The sequence below is a fragment of the Biomphalaria glabrata genome, chromosome 16 (assembly GCF_947242115.1).
Source record: "Biomphalaria glabrata chromosome 16, xgBioGlab47.1, whole genome shotgun sequence".
NCBI classification, from domain to species: domain Eukaryota; kingdom Metazoa; phylum Mollusca; class Gastropoda; family Planorbidae; genus Biomphalaria; species Biomphalaria glabrata.
In genome coordinates this window covers 21564138-21586496 of record NC_074726.1, presented here as the reverse complement: position 1 = coordinate 21586496, position 22359 = coordinate 21564138, and the positions used below count along the sequence as shown (strand labels likewise).

Here is a 22359-nt window from a genome sequence, read left to right as displayed (position 1 = left end):
GAGACAATTTTCTGTTTTTGCTTTGCTTTATTATAAGTGTATCTGCACTGGATGGCTGCCTAGTCCTGTGGCACTGGATCGTCGTTCGGACATATCGATGGTCCCAGGTTCAAAGCCTGCCCGCTCCCGTCCCTCGTCGTCCTGCGGGAGGTTTGGACTAGGAAGTAAATTATCTTCAATTCTGAAGGAACATCAGAAACCTGTAAAACACTTTACAAACTGTTTAGGGCTTTAGGGCAACTGTTTGAGTATGGCATTAATTTCAGCGACCAGAACAGGGCAGGGATTGGACATTTTTGTGTGTGCTTCAAAAGAAATGCCGCGTTTCTGTACGAAACCTGACAGTCCTTAGAATTAAGTTTAATTGTCTAGCTCTACGGATAACAGTGACCTCCGTGACCCGGGTTGGTATCTGTCGAATACCAATAAGCTGGGGCAACAGTGACTGTAATGCCACTGTAGTGCCACTGATAAGAGCTGTCGAATACCAATAAGCTGGGGCAACAGTGACTGTAATGCCACTGTTAAGAGCTGTCGAATACCAATAAGCTGGGGCAACAATGACTGTAATGCCACTGTTAAGAGCTGTCGAATACCAATAAGCTGGGGCAACAATGACTGTAATGCCACTGTTAAGAGCTGTCGAATACCAATAAGCTGGGGCAACAATGACTGTAATGCCACTGTTAAGAGCTGTCGAATACCAATAAGCTGGGGCAACAATGACTGTAATGCCACTGGTAAGAGCTGTCGAATACCAATAAGCTGGGGCAACAATGACTGTAATGCCACTGGTAAGAGCTGTCGAATACCAATAAGCTGGGGCAACAATGACTGTAATGCCACTGGTAAGAGCTGTCGAATACCAATAAGCTGGGGCAACAATGACTGTAATGCCACTGTTAAGAGCTGTCGAATACCAATAAGCTGGGGCAACAATGACTGTAATGCCACTGTTAAGAGCTGTCGAATACCAATAAGCTGGGGCAACAATGACTGTAATGCCACTGTTAAGAGCTGTCGAATACCAATAAGCTGGGGCAACAGTGACTGTAATGCCACTGTTAAGAGCTGTCGAATACCAATAAGCTGGGGCAACAATGACTGTAATGCCACTGTTAAGAGCTGTCGAATACCAATAAGCTGGGGCAACAGTGACTGTAATGCCACTGGTAAGAGCTGTCTATTACTGTTTAAAAAAAAAACACGACAAAACAAAATGTAGTTTTAAATTATCACTTCCTTATAAATACAATATTAATATCACATCAAATGCAGCTAAAATATCTTGATCTGCTGAACATGCCAGACTAAGAGGGGCCAATTTTTCTCTGACATTATCTTAGCATGTGGTCTCAATGCCATTCGAACATAAATATTCCGAGCCTTCCATAAATGTGTAAGTTGAACATAAATCTTGTTTTCAAGTTGACGTTGGGCTCTGGAGATCAGAACGTTTGATTTTAGTCTCGTCTTTTTGTCGTCTCTTGTAGTACTGTTTAAAAATGCGAAAAATTAGTTGTCGGAATTCAGATCCTAATTGAAGATGTCCTTTTTGCTATAAACAGTTTACCAAGGTCTTGCGTGATGGGGATTATGACTACAATTATCACAAGAACCAGTTCAGGCTGTTTTAAGTTTAAAGAACTCTAAACTTTCTCGTGTGACAAGAGTCTGTGGCTATCTTGTGGTTTATAAAAGAGACAGGTTGTTGTTTTTTTTAGGGTTAAAAGATAGAAACAACCTGCTATTTTACGTCAACTGCATGAGATATCCTTCAGAGACGCTGGAGAGGGATAGGCCCGAGACCAATCGATATAGAAGATTTGAACACTGACCTGCTTCGTCATAACATGTAAGCTGTTCAAACTAATGGCTCGTTGCCACGTCACAGCTCTTCACGACGTGGCAATGAGTTATTGGACTAAACTGCCCACAGGTTGTGAGGAAGCAGGTCAGTGTTCAAGCCTTCTATATCGATTGGTCTCGGTAGGTCGCAAGCCTGCGTCCAACATAACTAGGCCTAGGCAAGCCTTAACCTGGAACCCTCCCAAAGAAAAAGGGACGGATCGGGAATACATGGCACCGCGATTTGGAAGCAGATGCCAAGTAGATGGGCTAGACAAGAGGACAGTTGGAGGGACTTGCCCAGAGCCGAGACGCCTGGAGGATGATGGTTGGTGGCCTATGCCCAGAAGAGACCACAGGCAGAGATGAGATGGTGAAATTTATATTTGTATTTGAATCCTGGTAAAAACAAACAAGGATTTGTTTTTAAAAAATTGTAGAAAAGGGAGGGGCTCGATCTTAGACCAATTGTCATAGTAGGCCTGAACACTGACCTGTGAGGTTGTAACTAGCCATTGGTTTCTACTGACTACAGGTCAGTGTTCGGACCGTTTGATCGTCTTAGAGCTGAGCCGAAGGCTCTTCGAGCTCTAAGTTTGAAAAAAACCCTGTTTGAGCGACAAACAGTAAAAAAAAAAAACAACCTGCGTGAACCGCCGTTCTGTCTGGAAGACCCAAGTCAATGCCTATGTAAAGCATTGCTATTTCCGGTGCATCAGGCACCCCGGGCGCATGGGCTAAACATGGCCTAAGGCCGAGTGCACCGGGGACCTCCGCCATTTTCCTATGTTGTATCAAGCTAACCGTGGAGGGCTCGCCATTAGTGTGAACGGTCCCTTGAGGAACGGCGAATGGATTATCGACAGGACCGTGAGGGCCCTCTTTCAACTCCGCTCCTTGCAATGGGTAAACTCTCGCCTACCCGTGGACACCCCCATGGGAGTTTTGTTTTGCAATGAGTGTGTATCTATTGTGACGGTAGTAAGAGGTTAGCGATAGGTTGTGAATGATGCATAATAAACTGCATTGTCGTCAGCGGTCTTAAGTACGACTGACGATTCCAGATTGCCTGAGTGAAAAGACGTGTTTTTGCCTTTAACAACACTCAGTAGAAAAGAGAGAGAGTGCTAGCGAGCAAAAAAATAGTTTCACGTCAAAAAATATCTTTTAACGCATCATCAGCGTCACGAGGGGAGTGAGAGGGGTGTGACCGATCCTAGTGACACCCATCAGGGTTGACACCAAAGGTGGGGGGGGGGTAGCATTTTGTTTAGCTAGATACCCAAAAAAGTTTCAGCGCTTGTAATTGTAGAGATAATTTTTTTAACGGAAAATTTATTTTGTTAAGGAGGGTGAGGGTTGGGGTGACACTGTACCAGGGGACGCGGACCTTAGGACTGCACTGTTTTGAAATAGTATACCCGGCCCGCCCTACAAGTAGAATGTTATCCTAACTGGTAGCGTGCCCCAGTAAAAATAGATTAAGGTCACCTACAAGGAAACCCTAAAGTTTCTAAGTCTTTAATATACATCCCGATGTGTCTAGAAAAGTCTAGTTGAGCTTCCGGATTTCGGGGAATTCTTATCTCTGATATATATCAACCTAAGTCAAACAGTTTGTAGTCACATTTTTCAATCAATGTGTATGTCTTCTCTCTCTCTCTGGTTTTCTCTCTCTCTCTCTCTCTCTCTCTCTCTGGTTTTCTCTCTCTCTCTCTCTCTCTCTCTCTGGTTTTCTCTCTCTCTCTCTCTGTAGCTGTAGATCTATTTAAATGTAGAGCCTAACGATCAGGCTTACCTCTCTGTTAGGTGTCAAGGTAAAACTAATGTCACGAATCTCATTGAATTTATTTTTAAAATTAAATGATCACGTGTGTCACATGATAGCTCAAATAAAAGACATTTTTTTTTATTGGGTAATTCAGGAACAGAAGCACTGTCAGAAGTTACAACTCAATTGAATAGAAACTTTACAACATGGTCTGTACCCAGAATTGAAAGATGTATAGATAACTGTCATGTACTAAATCATTAGTGTAAAAACGAAAACAATAGGTTGCGGTTATTGGCATTTTTTAAAATTTCACGTTATATTTATAGACCTTTCCTATATATCTTCCTTCTACAATGAGAAGCTTCGAGGTAACTGGTGGCTTGGCAAGGAGGGTGGGGTCGATATCAAAATCGGCCCGGGCGTTTCTATACAATCCGGCCAAAAAATGTTATATCATATGATGGGTATCCGATTCTAAGTCTATCTGTCCTCAAAATCATTTTGATAAGTTTGATAATGTATCGATAACTGTACACATGCTCTATATCTTTACAAGAAATATAGGCCTTTTGTTGCTTTTTTAATCGCTAAGTGTGTAGGTCCTAAAGGGATGGAGCCTACTAGTAGCACTGTCTACAGATGTAGCCCATTACATTATTTCGGAAAATGATTAAATTAGTATTGCACTGTAAAAGATTTCTTTAAACACGACGTTCAAAGGATCACTTTTATAAGAGAATATTATAAAACCTTGAACAATTTAACACGCGTCATAGTGACATCCATAAGTTCTTTTCGGTGGCCCATTTGGGTACGGCCCACCGGGAATTTGCCCGAATGCCTATATTGCCAGTCCACCCCCACTGCCTGGTCATGCGGTATGCGCGCTGCACTGTCGTTCGGTTGTCTCTATGGCCCCGGGTACATACCCTCCCCATGAAACATGAAAAACAAACATTTTACGACAAGACAACAAAAGGGGGTGGATTATAGGAGTGAACTATGTGTGTAAAGGAATCGTCATCTCCCCCACCACGCACAACTAGTGCCCACTCAAAGCATCTACTGCAACATGCGTCTATGTACCACAAACTGTACGCTTAGTGCCCCTACTTTCTTAGAAGCCAGCCAGAAAACTTGTCAGATTGAGTTTGTTATGAATAATAATGATTTGAAGTTAAAGAAGTATTTTTTACTATCTATAAATCAGGGGCGGACAAAATCGGCATTTCTATACCAAGCGGCCCACAAATTGTATATCATATGATGGGCATCCAATCATACATGTCCTCAAAAACGTTATGATAATGTAATGATAATTGTACGCATGCATACAGTGAACTCTATATCTCTATTAGACATATAGGCCATGTATTACTTTTTTTGTTGCTAAGTGTTAGGCCTAAAAGGATGAAGACTTATACTGGTAGAGCTAGCAGCTTATCAGTGTCTAAGGATGTAGGCTATTGCAATATTTCGGAAAATGTGTAACATTAAATTAGTATTAGACTGTAGTGTTGAGTCTGTACAAGTTTTTTTTTTTTAAGACGACGCTCAGAGGGTTTCTTTTAATAATAAGAGAATATTAAAAAAAAAACTTAAACAAATAAATACGTACAATACTGACATCCATGCGGCCTATCAGTCCAAAACATCCACAGTAAAGTTCCCCTTTCGGACCTTGCAGGGTGTTATGTGACCAGCACAACGACCAACCGCCTTTACTTTTCCCAACTAAAGTCAGGTATCCATAAGAGTTGGGCAGACTCAGGGGAGCCCTAAAAATCTCGGAAATTTCAAAATCCCAGTTTTCACCGAGATTCGAACCCAGGAGCCCAGGTTCGAAGCCAAGGGCTTAACCACTCAGCCAACCCCGCCACTACACACTAATAGTGCGTCTAAAAAAATATCACAGCAACATGCTAGTGTATAGGCCTAGGTGAAGGTTAGCTATCGACATCAAGTAGTTTTATTAGTCGTTGATAAGATGACTACTTAATGTGAATGAATCTTAAAACTGCACACATTATACACAAATGTACTTACACACACACACACACACATATACACACACACACATATATATGTCCTTGGTTGTTCTGTTGACTGTTTCTGGAAGGGGGGAAAAACGCCATTTTCTGTCAGACTTGGAAAGAAAGTTTATATCAATGTCACGTTCGAATGAATGAGTCTACACACACACAAAAAAGAGGGGGGGGGGAGAGTGGGGGAGGGGGGGGGAAGGAGAATATATTCACGTAACAAGTCAAGCGTATCCAGTGGTTCATGCTTAATTGTTGTGTGCGGTGTCTTTGCATGCATGACCGTGGACCGTGACATGTTTACTTACTAAGTAACCTGTTCATTTCATGCCAAACACGGGCAGTAAGTCTGTCTTCCTGAGGTCCTGTTCTCTGTATGTCCGCAGTTCAAAGTCCTAGTGACCTGGCGCCTCAACATTAAATATTGTGATAGTTTATGAGTTTTCCTAATTAGTCTTTTACTAATCCTTACTCAAAGTAGTAATTTTGAATCCTAGGAACTTGTCTCGAAGTTTTGTCTTAGCAAAAGGGATAAGATATACAATTATGCCGATGTGAAAGTGAATTCAATTAAATACAAATACTTCTATATTGTGACAATAATAATAATAATAATAATCTTTATTGTCCGTATAGAAATTTGTCTTACTATTTTGTGCATTACACCAAACAAAAAAAAAAACGTTATAACTATAAGAAACCAAAGTGTACATTCACACCAGACTCACTCATAATTTACTCAAGTAGTCTCAAGTGTGGTCTAGTGGGGATCTATTAGAAAAGTTGTTATCTATTAGAGAAGTTGCAATCTATTAGAGAAGTTGCAATCTATTAGAGAAGTTGCAATCTATTAGAGAAGTTGCAATCTATACGGGAAGTTGCAATATATGGGGGAAGTTGCAATCTCAGTTTCGAAGCTTTAATGCTTGGCCAACACTCCCCCATTTTGTGGTTGTGTTGGTCACATGACCCCCTACCTCCCTCCCCCGTAAACGAATGCCTATGAAAGTATAGGAATTCTAACACGCCGTGGTGTAGCTAAGAATTTTGGGGCCGAGGGAGGGGGGGAGGGGTTGACCTCTTTGGGGACCCCAGCATTTTGCGTAATATTTAATGTAAGAAAAAAATTCGAACACTCATTTGTGCCCCCCCCCCCTCAAGTGGGGAGCGCAGGAGGATTTTCAAATTCTCTCCCTCCCCCCTAGCTAAGCCACTGCAAACACGACAGTATTGTAATTGATTTTTTTTTTCAAATTTTATAATGTTAAACGCTCGTTGCTTTGTTTAGCTTAAAAGGACATCAAACGACAACTTATTTGAAGTAACACAGTGTAATTATCTCACAGACTCAGTCTGGAACACACACCCACTCGGGCTATCATTCTGCACAATGCAATAATATACCACATAGATACACACACCCACCCAGCTTCAACGTAATGAGAAATACATGTTTGTTTTTGTTTTAGGGCCTTATTACCGTAGACAGCGTCTCAGACATGCGCAGAAGGTAATGTGTAGACGCTCAAAGCTGGAAGGCCCATATGAGTCACCGTGACCCGTTAGACACTCAAAAACATGTTGGTTTCTCTGCATACGTCTCTTGACTCATTTGCCCTGTCACCGGCTCGACTGCAAGGGGCGGCAATCATCTGTTGGGTGCGACACATCGTGGACTTTAATCAAAAGAGTTGATGTCGGTTTAGTGCGTAGAGGAAATGAGCATAGCACGGTCATTATCTTGAAAGATAGGAGAGGGAAGAGTTGTACACTATACACATACTGTCCTTGTAATACTTTGAATAGTGATGCAGGTCTTTTCATCTTGTATTGAAAATGGTTTACACGCATGTGCATAAAATATGCAAACTTAATTTTAAAATCAAAATATAACTTTTTTAGGACTATAAGTAGACTTCGCACCTGATTCCAGATAAGAACGATACCAACATTGATTTATTTATCGGATATAGATTTTAGTGAGAATGATGTCATTAGAGTTGTGAAATAATAGAGCAATTGTACATTTAAATCTTTTTTCTTCTTTTTTAAAAAGCTTATATCAATTCACTTTGTCTTATCAATTCACTCTGTCTTATCAATTCACTCTGTATTATCAATTCACTCTGTCTTATCAATTCACTCTGTCTTATTAATTCACTCTGTCTGTTTTGTAAAAAGTTTGAATACGTTATTTTTCACACACCTTTTCTCGGTTGGAGTTGCACTTTTGCACAATTATTCATTGGCCAAGATAATTCAGGAATGAATTTTTACAAATTACATTAATAAATGGTAATCATCTTTTATCACCGTAAACGGATATTAATTCTTTAGTATTCATAGATATGGCTAAATATTTGAGGTTTTTAAAATTATTAGAAAACTGTACACCTATACTGCCAACACCGATTCTAGGATCAGGTTGAAATTTTAAACAATTATTTATTGTATCAAAAAAAAAAACATGAATCAATAAAAAAAAAACAATTAGTTAATTAATCATTTTGCTTCATATTGAAAAGGGGAAATATGTTCTACATTATTGACAGATATAGCTGTAAATGTGGAGTTCCCCTAAGATATTCTTTTTATTATTATTATTATTATTATTACTTTTATTAGATGTAAGAAAAAACATTTTTCCAGTTTGTGGAGGCCCACCTCTAAGAATAAAGCCCCAGGAGGCTGTCCCTTCACTGCCATAAATGCGGCCCTGTTCATTAGCGCTTTTTTTTTGTGTGGTCTAATTTCTAAACGTGATACCCAGACGAACAGTCAGACAGACAGAAAGAACAACAAGAAACATAGACACCATAGCATCTTTCTCCGAGAAGACAGCCAAAAAAAAATCTTTCTGCTTTAACGATTATGCTTGTTATCACACGTAGTAAACACACTATAGGTATAGTCGGAAACTTATTTGGTAATACTATTGTTATTGTGTGTGTTTGTCTATTGGCTGGTGTAGATTTAACATTGATTGACGCATGTGGGTGTAACAAAGAGAGGAGGGATAAGGCGGTTGAGAAAGGGCGTGGAAGAGAACGGAAACCACGTGGTCTATTGGATAGCGACTGGCGTGAACATTAGTATTGGTGTGAGTTGAGAAATATTTTTACCATCCTGCGACATCTTCTAAGTTCACGTGTGATTTTTAATACTTGTACACTAAGATTCAAAGCTGCAAATATTTATAAATATAAATAAATTTATTGAGTTTAATAATTATTTATAAAAAATGTTTAAGCATTAGGCTATTCAATTTTTTTTATTTGTTCTTTTTTTCTTTGTAATTGTCCAAGACAATCTAGGACCGTGGAAGCTTGCACCCATCTGCCTGTCTGAAAAAAAACGTCTGTCTGGGAAATATCCAAACAGATGTTAGTTATTACATTCCTATTACCGACAGTTGGTATTCCAAGACACTCGGATTAAAAGCGAGGCCGAAGGCCGGGGAACTCTCCCATATTCCTTCTCTGTACCACATCTGCGTGCGAGTGTCCGCTTTAAAAAACGGCCCCTTAAGGAACGGTGTGTGGATAGTGTTTGTTGTGACTTTCTTCCATTCCCGTTAGTGCAATGGACTCGATCTTTATTTTTACTTCTCTATTGCCTAATCGTCTCCTCTAACGACCATTTCCACATGAACACCACGGTGAGGCTGAGAAGCTTTGCTCTGGATAGACCTATAAAGATAAGTTGGATTAGGTGCCTGCAGCTAAACCAGCCCTGCCAACAGCCATACACATGAGCGATGCCTCTAATTCTTTTAAAGAAATAATAGGAAAAGAAATCGGGATCTTTGAGTCCACTCACTGTAATGGGTACCTGACATAAGTTGGGGAAAAGTAAAGGTGGTTGGTCGTTGTTGTTGGCCACATGACACCCTCGTAAACCATAGGACACAGAAATAGATGACCTTTACATCATCTGCCCTATAGATCACAAGGTCTGAAAGGGAACTTACTACTTTTTAATTACTTATAGGAAAAGAAACAAAAAAATTACAAATCTAGTCCAAGTCTCTATGAGATATTATACTTCAACAGATTTACCAACATGTCACAAATAAAACACGGATCTAAAACTTATGACTAATACCTTTGTACCTATCAAATCCTCTTAGAAGACTCACCATTATAAGGGTACAGCAGGTTTATACAGAGCGTTTTTATTTTGAAACCTGAGTGGGGATATGTGCACTTTCACAGCGGGGTGGTAAGTACAGAACGAATGAGACTGTGATAGAGATTTAAGAATTATTGCAATCAGTGTGAGACATTCTTCAAATGTAAAAGCGTGATCATCAAAATATATATAATTATTATAGTCGTGGAATCTCCAAAGTCGGTTATAAGGTTGCTCCATGCTAACTATTTCTTGTACAACTCTAAACGAATACATTAGTTCATGATTTGGAAATAAAGTGTTTCTGTCTGTGAGGACACTGTTTTAATGCTCTTTGTAGCTCTTTTATGACTCAACGTGGATCTAAAAAGAGCTTTCTCTGTCGTTTACTTACGGCTAGTATGAAGGTGTGTTTAGTTTAGGACTTAACACTTTTTTATCCTTCTGCTAACAGGAACGAGGTGTCGCGGAAAGATTGAGCTGGCGGAACTTCACAAAGAGTTTCTAAATTTTGCATCTATAATAGTTCACTACTTTGGTGACCGGGTGTGGTGGCTGAATGCTAAAGCAGTTGACTTACGAACCAAGTGGTCGGGGCAGCTTGAAGCTCGTTGAAGACTGTGATTTTAAATTTTGGGATATTTGGGGCGTCCTTGAGTGCAACTCTAATGAGTACATGATATTTAGCTTGAAAAATTAAAGGCGGTTGGTCGTTGTGCTGGTCACATGACACACTCGTTAACAGTAGAAGCAGATGACCTATGCTTTATTTAGGTGACCTTACGCCCTTTTGGCATAAAGAATTAATGTCTGTATTACATTGCTCAAAGACTGCTGGTCTTATTATAAGGTACCTATCAAAAACGTTATAAGTTGTGCGAGCGATCTGTCCATCTCATTTACCATTGGCGTTTAGCCTCAATCTAGTTTTGGAGTTGCTGGGTTTTTGTTTTGTTTTTTTTTACTAAAAAGACATCTACATTGACTAAATCATATAAATAGAATCCGATCCTCTTAATAAAGCAAAAAAAAAAAACAGTTGATTTCTGTAGCATGAAAAGCTGATATCTCTTACAAAAACAGTTAATATCTCTAGCGAGAACAGCTGATATCTTTAGCGAAAACAGCTAATCTGTCTATCAAAAACAGTTGATACCTCTAGTAAGAACAGTTGATATCTCTAGTAAGAACAGTTGATATCTCTCTCTAGCAAGAATTGTTGATATCTCTAAAAAAAACATTTGATACCTCTATAAAGAGCAGTTGATACCTCTATAATGAACAGTTGATATCTTGCATGAACAACTAAACCGTGGAGATATATATAAGAAACCTTATTTATGCTATAGAACAGTAATTACAAAATTTCGGCCTTCGGGTCATATCCGGCCCTTGATTTGTTGCTATCCGGTCCTTAGAAACTTCTGACCACTATCTATAATAAAGTTGCTCAAAGTCGTTTTTATTGACATTGACGATTTTTTAAAAATTGATACGTCTCTAGAGACGCGTGGAAATGGTGAATATGGCATCAATATGGCATCTTTCTCGAGCTTAAAGGTGGACGGCATAACAGAGGTGCCCCCGCTATAAAGATCAACTCAGGCGCCATTTCGCCCTCAATGGCATAGAGGAAAATTAGCTTATGAGAAGGCCTCTGAAAGGACAATTGGAGCGCTCTTACAAAGGCTGGGGGAAACAGGTTTGAGACCCAAAGAAAAGCCCATATTGAAGACTGGTACAGAAGAACTTAAATAGACCGCCGGCGACAACAACTTTGTTTGCATAAGATGTGAAAAAATATGTTGGTCCCAACTGGGTTTGCGTAGTCATGTGAAATCTTCGGTATCGAAGGCATTGCCATTACTATTGTGGCATCACTGCTCTAGAACTATAGTGTACCCGCTGCCACTTTTACCTTAGAAAATATCTTTGACAAAACCAATGGAAAAAGATGAATCAGTGCTTGGCTAGAGATCAAATAGTAAAATAAAACTTCCTTATGAGATCTCTGTTGTAGTCTTTTATTGTCTCCCCCCCCCCTCCCGGCCGCCCCACCTGCTATTCAATACACTTATACAATTGTACAGGTCTTAAACACTTGAAACATTGTTGTTTAGTTCGTTGATTGTCACGTTTACTGTAAGCACTCAATAGTGACAGAAATACAATATTTTTTTGTTGTTGTCAATGCGTGCGCTCAACTCTGTTCGGTAGGGGAGGGGGGGGGGAGGGGGTCTTTGTTTTTTGTTTTTTTTTTTACTTCTTTCATTGAAGTGGTTTGACTTCGGAGATGGTTTCAATTTGTGAGATTATTTGACTTTTTGGGGGTAGGTAAAATGGACGATAAATCGCAAGATCTATCTATCTATCTATCCATCTATCTATCTATCTATCTATCTATCTATCTATCTATCTATCTATCTATCTATCTATCTATCTATCTATCTATCTATCTATCTATCTATCTATCTATCTATCTATCTATCTATCTATCTATCTATCTATTCATCTATCTTTCATTAATGTTTCTTATATCGTTAAATCTAAAGACATCATCGTTCCTCTGTGTGTAATGACCAACAAATCACAAACTATTTACTTTCATAGGCTGCCTAGTGAGTTTAAAATATCGCTCATGTTAAGTTTCTGTAAAAAGTAAGGGTTTTCTAACTTGTACATAGAAATAACTTTGACCCAACTGGTCTGGAAGTTATTTGAATCTGATTGATCACAGTCTCAGGTCTTTCCTTCTTCCTCTACCATGCCCTCCCCTTCTATTAATACAGTAGCAGGTAACACTTATTGTGTTGATTACACTCTAGAAAATTCAAAACTACAGTGTCAATATGGCCAGATTGGAATCGAAAATAACTGATTACAAACAACAGAGGAACTCTATATTCATGTCGTTGTATACCTGTCTAAGTGTGAACAATTTTTCCTCTAGACATTTAACGTCGTGGTTTAAGAAAAGACAACCGTTAACAATGTGTGGGCTTCTTAGTTCTTTCGATTGTATCACAAAGTAACTTGTATTGTTTCGTTGACAGCGCAAAGTAACTTGTATTGTTTCGTTGACAGCGCAAAGTAACTTGTATTGTTTCGTTGACAGCGCAAAGTAACTTGTATTGTTTCGTTGACAGCGCAAAGTAACTTGTATTGTTTCGTTGACAGCGCAAAGTAACTTGTATTGTTTCGTTGACAGCGCAAAGTAACTTGTATTGTTTCGTTGACAGCGCAAAGTAACTTGTATTGTTTCGTTGACAGCGCAAAGTAACTTGTATTGTTTCGTTGACAGCGCAAAGTAACTTGTATTGTTTCGTTGACAGCGCAATACAGTCAAATTCTAAACAAAAAGCTGATCCTTTCCGTGATGCGCTTTCCTTGTGAACATCTCCAATCAGTTTGAATGTAGAATGAAAAACAAAAACGTATTAAGGAGATAGGGTCCTCATCGGACAGCTCAAGACATAGGCTCTTGTTCGGGAGTTACGTTTTTTTTTAAGGAGAATTTAAACATGACTTTTACTTGTGTTGAAATATGCAAATTTCTTCTTCGTAATTGCTGTAGGAGTTGAGTCTAAGACTCTTGGAATTCTAGGCCTAAAGAAGCTTGCCTCCATCTGCCCGTCTGAATAAACTTCTGTCTGGAAAAGATCCAAGCAAGAGTAAATGATTACATCCCTGTTAAAGATGGGCGTTGGCTCTTATTCCAAGACTCGGGTTAAAAGCGAGGCAAAACGTCGAGCACCCCGGGGAAATTCCTCCATATTCCTTCTCTGTGTACTACATCAGCCGTGCAGGTTCCCTTTGAGGAACGTTTTGTGGACAGTGAAATATTTGTCGGCACTTTCTTCCATCCCCTCCAGTGCAACGGACTCTGTCATTAGGTCCCCCAAAGAGGGCTCTCTTTGGCTTTCCGGTTGACCTAATCGTCTCCTCTAACGACCACGTTGGGACAGAGAAGCAAATATATATAAGTAAATCAATTGTAGCTCTTATATAGCGCTACTTTCAGGCTTATAGCATGTTCAGAGCGCTTTGGTCCAATCTCATTTTTTGGACCAGTGGGGAAGGGGGGTATCTAGGAGAAGGTTTTCCGTGCTGCCTTTAGGCGCTCAGTAAACACAACTCGACAATAATTCATTTCAGATTTCTGGTCGTGAACCAAATTGCTGGAATACTGTCACCATAAAAAAGTAATATGATTTATATGTTGTTTTTTTCGGACCGTATGCAGTGTAAATATGTACACACATACAGAACGAAAGAACATGCTCTACAAGGAAGCCAAGTCCTAAACATACACGCTGTCTTCAGAATTAACAAAGATTTCTCTTTACAGCTGTAAAATGTTTCTCAATATCTTCCTCTTCTTTTGTTCACCCAGGACATTCTTTGGACCCGTGATTCAAGAATAAACTGAAATATAAAAGCGAAGAAATTTAAAAAACAAATGTAGGGCCATAGACAACGTTCGAGTCCTCCTTCATTGGCAGGACGTAGGAAACTGGCGCCGTGATGACATCGTGCTTACTCAGCCAAGACCAATCTTTATAGAAGGCCTCAACACTGACCTGTGATGTCGCAAACCTTGGGCAGTTTAGACCAATAGCTCATTGCCACGTCACAGGTCGTGACGTCAGTGTTGAGGCCTACTAGAACGACTGGTCGCGGCTCATTCAATGCTGTTGAAGTTCCGAACATCTGTTCAGGTTCAGAGATGATTCGGGATCCAACATTTTGGTCGAACACCGAACTGTTCGAGTTTATAGTCGTTGGTATAGCGAGGTGCAACTGTTTGTCAAAGACTCCCTAATAATCCAACAAAGTCCCATGTGAGAACTCAAGGGACATATCAAAGTAGGCCTTGAGCAAAACAGAAGTGAATTGTTTGTGTGGCATGACCTTGTGACAATGCGATATCAGGTTTTATGTGACTTTCAAAACGTTTACGCCCAGTGAGTTCCGGGGACTTTGCTTTTTTCTTGGGAAACGGTGAGACCACCTTCCTGGTGCTGAACAATGAAGTCGCAGTTGGATCAATAATGGATTTCTTTGAATGTAAATTAGCTACTGTCTTTTGAATCACGCCGGATTTTTAGTTGAATGCATTGTTACTTCCCTTGAAAATCTTATGCACACAATACAAATACATAAAACATGATTTTTTTTTAAAAATTATTTTTTAAATCATTTTTTTAAATGGTAAATTTCAAATTCACTCTAAAACAAATAATGTTAATTTGATAAAATGAATATATGCAGAGAATTTCGATGAGCAGATTAGTAATTAAACACACAGTCTCTTTTAGAACCATGATGCAATAGTCAGAACACTTGATGTCATATGTTATGCTACATTTCTATGTATATACAAAATGGTCATTGCATGTAATGTATCTATACTAGAGTGTAGAGTATATACATATCAGAGAAAGTATAATCTCTCGGGGCAGAGAAAGTAGTAGCCCTAATATCTTTCGAGCCCAGAGAAAAACACATCATCGGAAGTATAATCAATCGGGGCAGAGAAAGAGCAATCCATCTAGGCAGAGAAAGTGCAATCATTCGGGGCTGAAAAAATAAAATCATTTGTCGAAGTGAAGGAACAATCACTTGGAGCAAAGAAAGCGCAATCACTCGGGGCAGAGTAAGTAAAATCACTTGCGAATGAGAAAGTAAAATCACTCGGGCAAATAAAGTGCAGTCACTCGCGCAGAGAAAGTAAAATCATTTGTTGAAGTTTAAAAACAATCACTCGGGGCAAAGAAAGATTAATCCCTTGAGGGAGGGAGTATAACCACTTGGGGCAGAGAAAATAATAAGGTCTGTCAGGACATAGGATGTACAAACTCTCAGGACACAGAAAATATATTCCCTCGTCATATGGTCAGCACAGTGACCAACAGCTTTTACTTTGTCGGAATGGATGACATGTGCCCAAAAACTTTGCATGGACTCAAGGACGTCCAAACATTCCGAAATCTGATATCCGAGCCTTTCAACTTTTTACCCCTTGGTTGTAAATTTCCCCCTTTTAGACCTTGTGATCTATAGGGCAGATGATGTAAAGGTCATCTATGGCCCACCGGTTAACGAGGGTGCATGTGTCCAGCACAACGACCAATCGCCTTTACTTTTCCCCAACAAGTTTCAGGTACCCATTAGAGCTGGGTGGACTCACTGGTGCCCAAGGATCCCGAAATTAAAAAATCACAATCTTTACCAGGATTCGAACCCGGGACCCCTGGTTCTGAAGCTTAACGTTTACAGCTCAGCCACAGCGCCTCCACCTCGCTTGTAAAGCTAATCGCTATTTAATCAGGCTACCGGTCTCAATGTTTGTACATAATTTCAAGTTTTTTTGTTTTTAATTTATTTCTCAATGAACATTTGTATATTTGCAGCTACACAACAAACAAATACTGATTGAAATACTTGCGAGGAGACCAAGAAGACTGAACGACAAATAATTCAGAATGACTTTTCCTAAGAGAATGATTTTAAGTTTGACACTTGGTAAGTAATTTATGTTCTGCTTTGGATTGAAGTGTCACAAGTCTAAACACGCCAAAATAAAAAGAAATATTTTTTTGGTTTGTTTTTCAGTCGAGTTGTTACACTTAACGGAAAGAAGATATTGTGTTGATTGTCTTTTACGTACAATTTTACATCCTTCTCTCTCTCTCTCTCTCTCTCTGTCCCTTTCTCTGGCACTCTCTATGTCCTCTCTTCTCTTTCTCTTTTCATTTTTTAAAACACTTTCTACCTCTCGTTTCTTGCAAAAGATAAATCTTATGAAAATATCTGAGAGAGAAGATACAGCGCCATCACATCATCAACACGAATACATTTTTGTTTTTGCTATTCCTCTATTCAGCTTGCTTATTCATTGGCACTGGGTGGGTGGACACTGATCTCGAAAATGGCTATAAAGATTTTCCTAGAAATTCGACAGTTGGTGTATATCTTTGGGAGAAGAATTACTAGCTGTTTGGCCGCACTTGGAAAACTCTAGTTTGACCATTTTAATTGACCATTATAATTTTTCAAAGTTGGTAAATAACTTAAATTTGGCCATAGACAATCTTTATCTTGAAGAGACATACGTCATCGGGGTTTTCCCGCTTGGAGGCCTTATTCATTTAAAAAGAAAAGGTCCACTAAACAGATGTTCAGGGTATGTTTTGCGCACCGCCTACTAAGTCTAGATCTATAGACCTGTCATTAGAATTGTATGCCAGTAATGTTTATATTTGCTTACCTAGAATTTCCTTTTCGCGAGGGAAGGGGGTGGTGCGGGGTAAAAGAAAAATTTAATGTATTATACATTATTATATATTTGTTAGTTATTAAGAGCAAAATAATCCTCCTATAAGCTGTATAACAGAAGAAATTTGTCAGAGAAATGTTAACTTTTGCACATTGGCTTCTGGTAACTTCGAGTTTCTAGACAGAAAATAAGGTAAGGGAGATCATTTTGTTTCTGGTATGAAATAATGAGAGAAGTTTTGATTGCGGAGTTTAGGAAAAGCATTTTATAGAAGAGACCAGTTTGTGGTGAGGATCTAATCAACTGAGTCTAGGAGTTCCAAACTTCATGTTAAGTCTACTGTTGTGACTCTATTCTTAAAGTTGAATGATATTGTGTGCTATTACCAAAATAGCAGTGTGAGAAAATCATCTACATTTATAGAAAAAAATCTAAAATAAAAATACGAAAGAAAGAAAGGTAAAAATTGTAAACATTATTTGATGAATAATTGAAACAAAAAATGTTTCATAGAAGCTATTTCCCGCCCCCCGGGACACCGTACAAAGATAACATTCAAGTTTTTTTTTTTTTTTAACATTATGTCTTTTTTTTTTCTCTTTATAGCAGTATTACTACTAGGAATAACGAATACTACCAGCCTGACAGGAACTACAGAAACCACCATCATGCTATCTGATTCTGCAACCATCATGCCATCTGGTTCTGCAACCATCATGCCATCTGGTTCTGGAACCATCATGTCATCTAGTTCTGAAACCGCCCAAACCGTTAGTACTATGAGTACCTCGGCATCTGCAACATTTTCAATATCTCCTTCCTCAACCGACTCAACATTAAGAACTGATTTGGCGGATGCCAGTTCTTTAACCCCTCTCCTGACCACGTCAAACACCCAACCGGTCGACCCAGTCATTACAAGCACTGCACCCGTCTACACCACCTCGGGGACAATCTCCACGTCGGCTTCAGAGACAGCAACACCACCTATGACGAGCCAGGGCGTCGCGTCTACCTCTTCCATGATCGACTCTCCTCAAGTGAACCCAACCACGACAGTCAGTACTCAAACACCTGCAACAACGAGCGTGTCTCATGTCGTGGACCCGTCGTCAATTCAGCCCTCTTCCACAGCCTCGGAGTTGCCATCCTCATCAGTTTACGTCGAGACAACCACACCCGCACCCATTACAACCACGACTCCCACAACCCCTAGCACTACGGTGAAACCTGCCCTACCTCACAACACTGGTAAGGATGATTTTACCAATTTAGGTTTTTTTAAATTGTTTTTTTTAAATAAGTTTTATATTTATTCAGTCAAGATGCCAGCATTGTTAAACCGAAAGATCTACTCATGGCCAATAATAATAAGGCTAGTCTTCGAGTCCGAAGATTAGTGAGGAATGCAGTATTTCCCGTGGCTGCGCAGTCCCAACTGTGACCTACATATTTTGCCACATACAGGGCAAGCATAACCATTGTCCGCAGGCGGTCGATTTAGATTTTCTTTTCGCCGTCTGCGTTTGTCCTCGGCAGCAGATTTTCATTTGGTCTCAAATGTGTATCCCACGGCCTTCGTGAGTGACCTCCAGCTGTCTCGTTTTGAGGCCTCATGCAACCAGGTGCTCTCTTCTATGTCAGCCAATGAAAGTTGTCCCTAAGCTGGTCTATAATGTATTAGATCTATTATGTTCAGACTCTATCAATATAGAGCAATATAGAGCAATAAATCTATTCTAATCATTCATTTATATGGGTCAATTCTAAAATCTATTTTCACGTTCGCGACTCATAGAATCTTTTTGTATTCGTTAACGCAATAAGTAGAATGTGTTTCCTCAGCTCCATTTAGTATCCACTCCCTAAACCACTAGCGGATTCGGAGCTTTTGAGTGGGGATGCGATTTCTTTACAAACCTTAACCCCCATGTAAACTTTAACCCTGTGTGTAAACACACACACCCACATGCACAAAGGCACCCTCCATCCTGTTGGTAACGTCAGGGAAATAACGTAAGGTGTGGGCAGGGGCGAGTTTGAACTTCGTGACAACCGAAGCTCGTTTAGCGTCTGTCTTTATTCGGCATATTCATCGTAAGATTAACCCAATTTTAAGCGAAAACGTTTGAAATAGGTCTGTTCTGGTCAGCACAATTTATCATCAACCGCAAAGATCTATAATCTTTCTACAGAAGTTCCGAAACTGCTATCCCTACCTAAAGAGTTAGGGTCTAGGTGGGAGTGCGGTAGATGCACTCCATCCCCCGCATCTCCATAGAATCGACCAACATACCAGAAATAATATTGAAATTACTTAAAATATAAATAATTAGTTGAGCATATATTATTAAGATTAGTAGATAATTTTCTTCACAAATTTGCATGCCTCCCCCCCCGGCCAGGATAAATTGGTCGAGTGGGGGTAGGGGGCTATCGCCCCTACCGGAGAACCCGTTACCTTGTTGATGTCTAAGAGCTGAGCCGAAGGCTCGTCGAGCTCTAAGTTTGAAAAAAAAACCTGTTTGGACGTCAAACAGTAAAAAAAAAAAAAACCTGTTTGGACGTCAAACAGTAAAAAAAAAAAAACCTGTGTGAACACACAGTTCTGTTTGGGAGAGACCCTAGACAATGCCTATGTAAGGCATTGCTGTTGACCGATGCGTTCGGCCCCCGACACGTGGACTAGAGACACGGCCGAAGGCCGAGAATGCACCGGGGACTTCTGCCATTTTCCTTCAATGTACCAAGCTAACTGTGCGGGATCCGCCATTTATGTAGCGGTCCCTTTGAGGAACAGCGCATGGATTGGTGACGTGTTTGTGGGGACTTTATTATAACCCCGCCCGTGCAATGGGTGGACTCTCGTCTACCCGTGGGCATCCCCCACGGGAGTCCTGTGTTGCTACCCATTTAGCCTAACCACTTCCTCAAATGGCCGTTTCCACGCGGGCGCCACGATGAGGCAGGGCAACGTGCCCGCGGAACCCGTTACCTGATTCGCCTGTGGTTGTTTCCCCTTTTATTACAATGCCAGCTTCCACAGTAATCTCAGTATCTGGTACTTTAATGTTTACATTGAATGCATTTGATTGTTATTATTTGTGTACAGTGTTTTTAATATATTTATATATGTCTCTCCTTCTATCTTGTATTCCTTTGACTACATAGACAGCGCTTACTACATACTGACGTTGAATGTCACATACAACCGCAACCTACCTTCAGACATCTACTACACCAACGACAGCTGGAATCAAGTAGAACTCAACACTGGGGTAATTTAACTTTATGGCTTTAAAATTTCAGGAAATCTGATGCATCAGTAACAACTTCCGGTCTTTTGAGTGATTTGTAACAACACGATTGTCAGACATCAGATTCTATTTAGAAAGATAGGAACATTAATAAAAAATAATACATTTTCAATTGCATTCAATGGATTGCAGGGGAGACAATTACTTATTTAGACTGTATGGGAGCGTAGAGGATGAGTGGTGAAGCGCTTGGCTTCCGAATCGAGGAGTCTCGGGTTCGAATCTAGGTGAAAATTTGGGCATAGAATTTTGGGATTTTTAGGCCGAGATCTAACGGGTACCTAACATTAATTGGGGAATGTAAAGGCGATTTGCCGTTGTGCTGGCCACATGACACCCTCGTTAAACGTTGGCTATTGAAACAGATGACTATGCCCTATAGATCACAAGGTCTGAAAGGGGGAATTCGCTCTGCTTAGTACGTTTAGTGAACCTTATTTTTGTTCTTTTTTTTCCTATGGGAATACAGGACAAAATTTATGTAGGTATATATGACTCATTGACTTGCATTTACTTTTATTTTTAACAATCTTTAGTTTACATCAGTTGTGGCCAACGTAATTCGACCTGCGGCCCATTTTAATTTCCGACACTTGTGTCGCTTGCCACCTGACCAAAAAGATACGACATGAAATTGACTTGAAACTATAAGAAACCTATGGATCTAGTACTAACATTAATTCATAAATAAAATAAAAAAAATAAATTATGGTTCTTAAAATAGCGCTGCTTTCATTGGCATTTTGAAACATATTTTTTTTACACGTCGAAAAAAAAAGCTTCATTTCACTACTTAGAATGTGAGCAATATTACTACTCGTTTCATTTTGATAAATACTCTCAAATTCCCTCCAATTTCAAGGCGTAACAACCTTTTACTCGCGGCTCTAACCAAGAATGTCTCCATATTGGTTTCATAATGACGTTTAATTTAAAGACAACAACACTTTGTTTATAAAATAACTCTGTTGGCTTATTATCATGTTCCACAAAAAGTACAAATCCGTTCTCTTTCCCTGGTATATTCTACATTCTACTATTCCCACCTTATAAACGCACAAATGTGAAAGGTATGGTACATCAGAGAAAAAGTGGGATCCTAATATAGGGAAAGATAACATTGTTTAACCTTTTTTTTTCTACATTTTATGCCGACGTTTCGGCGGGCCAGATGGAACCACGTCGCGGGCCAAATTTTGGGCATCACTGTATGTATATGTATTTTTATATGTGTGTATAATGTGTGTATGTGTGGGTGTGGGTCTGTGGGTGGGTGGGTGTGTGTATGCGTTTATATTGCACTGTTGAAGTTGTAAGTTTAGAAAACAACGATAATATGTAGTGAATATTTACTTACTGAAGTCTATGTCATGCTGATTTTGTTTATATTTCTTTCCAGCTAAATAAACTACTGTCCAATCCTCTATGGGCCTTATCTTTGGAAAAGTAAGTGAACAGTCGAGATAGATAGAAAAAGTGTTTCATTAAAATACATATTTTGTATATTGAACCATGTTTAAGTTATGTACAAATTGACCAATAAATCGTTGATTTCTTTGCTATTCTATAAACTTACAATATATGCATTTTTGTTCAATTCTACTCTATAGAATGCACCAATGCGTATTATTTTACCCCACAGAGACGTTGGATCAGTCTACCCTTTGCGGATAAGAGTTTCTTATTCAAGCTTAACAAACAATAATCTAAGTCAAAGTTTTGAAGAGACACTAAACAACATAAATGACACTGTTGAGTTTGACATTGGGTCTTCTGTTGCAAGTATGCTGTCTAAGTGTAAGTGTTTTCTTACTAAATTACTGAATATGAAATACTGTGCGCTAAAATAGTTGCTTGTCTTGACCAGAACCCAAAAGCCTCACACATTTTTTTTTCTTCAAATTAATGGTTATTTCTTTACATAATCTACTTTTAGATATATGCTGTTATGGCACGATTAGGAATTAA

The 22359-nt window shown here is 39.4% G+C and overlaps 1 protein-coding gene across 7 annotated transcripts in view; it reads left to right on the top strand.

Annotated features, from left to right (window-relative positions):
* LOC106060850 (mucin-2-like) overlaps nucleotides 1-22359 on the top strand; it is a 66462-nt gene that overhangs the window by 32524 nt on the left and 11579 nt on the right. For 3 of the 7 annotated variants that reach the window (XM_056013487.1, XM_056013486.1, XM_056013488.1), the window contains exons 2-6: nucleotides 16209-16320; nucleotides 17681-18325; nucleotides 20246-20352; nucleotides 21791-21837; nucleotides 22034-22188. In XM_056013487.1, coding sequence (XP_055869462.1) covers nucleotides 16281-16320; nucleotides 17681-18325; nucleotides 20246-20352; nucleotides 21791-21837; nucleotides 22034-22188 — 994 coding nt within the window. In that variant the 5' untranslated portion in view covers nucleotides 16209-16280. Of the gene's footprint in view, nucleotides 1-9866; nucleotides 9886-12058; nucleotides 12126-16208; nucleotides 16321-17680; nucleotides 18326-20245; nucleotides 20353-21790; nucleotides 21838-22033; nucleotides 22189-22359 lie in introns of those variants that run through there. The other 4 variants (XM_056013492.1, XM_056013491.1, XM_056013490.1 and 1 more) reach the window with 3 other exon arrangements.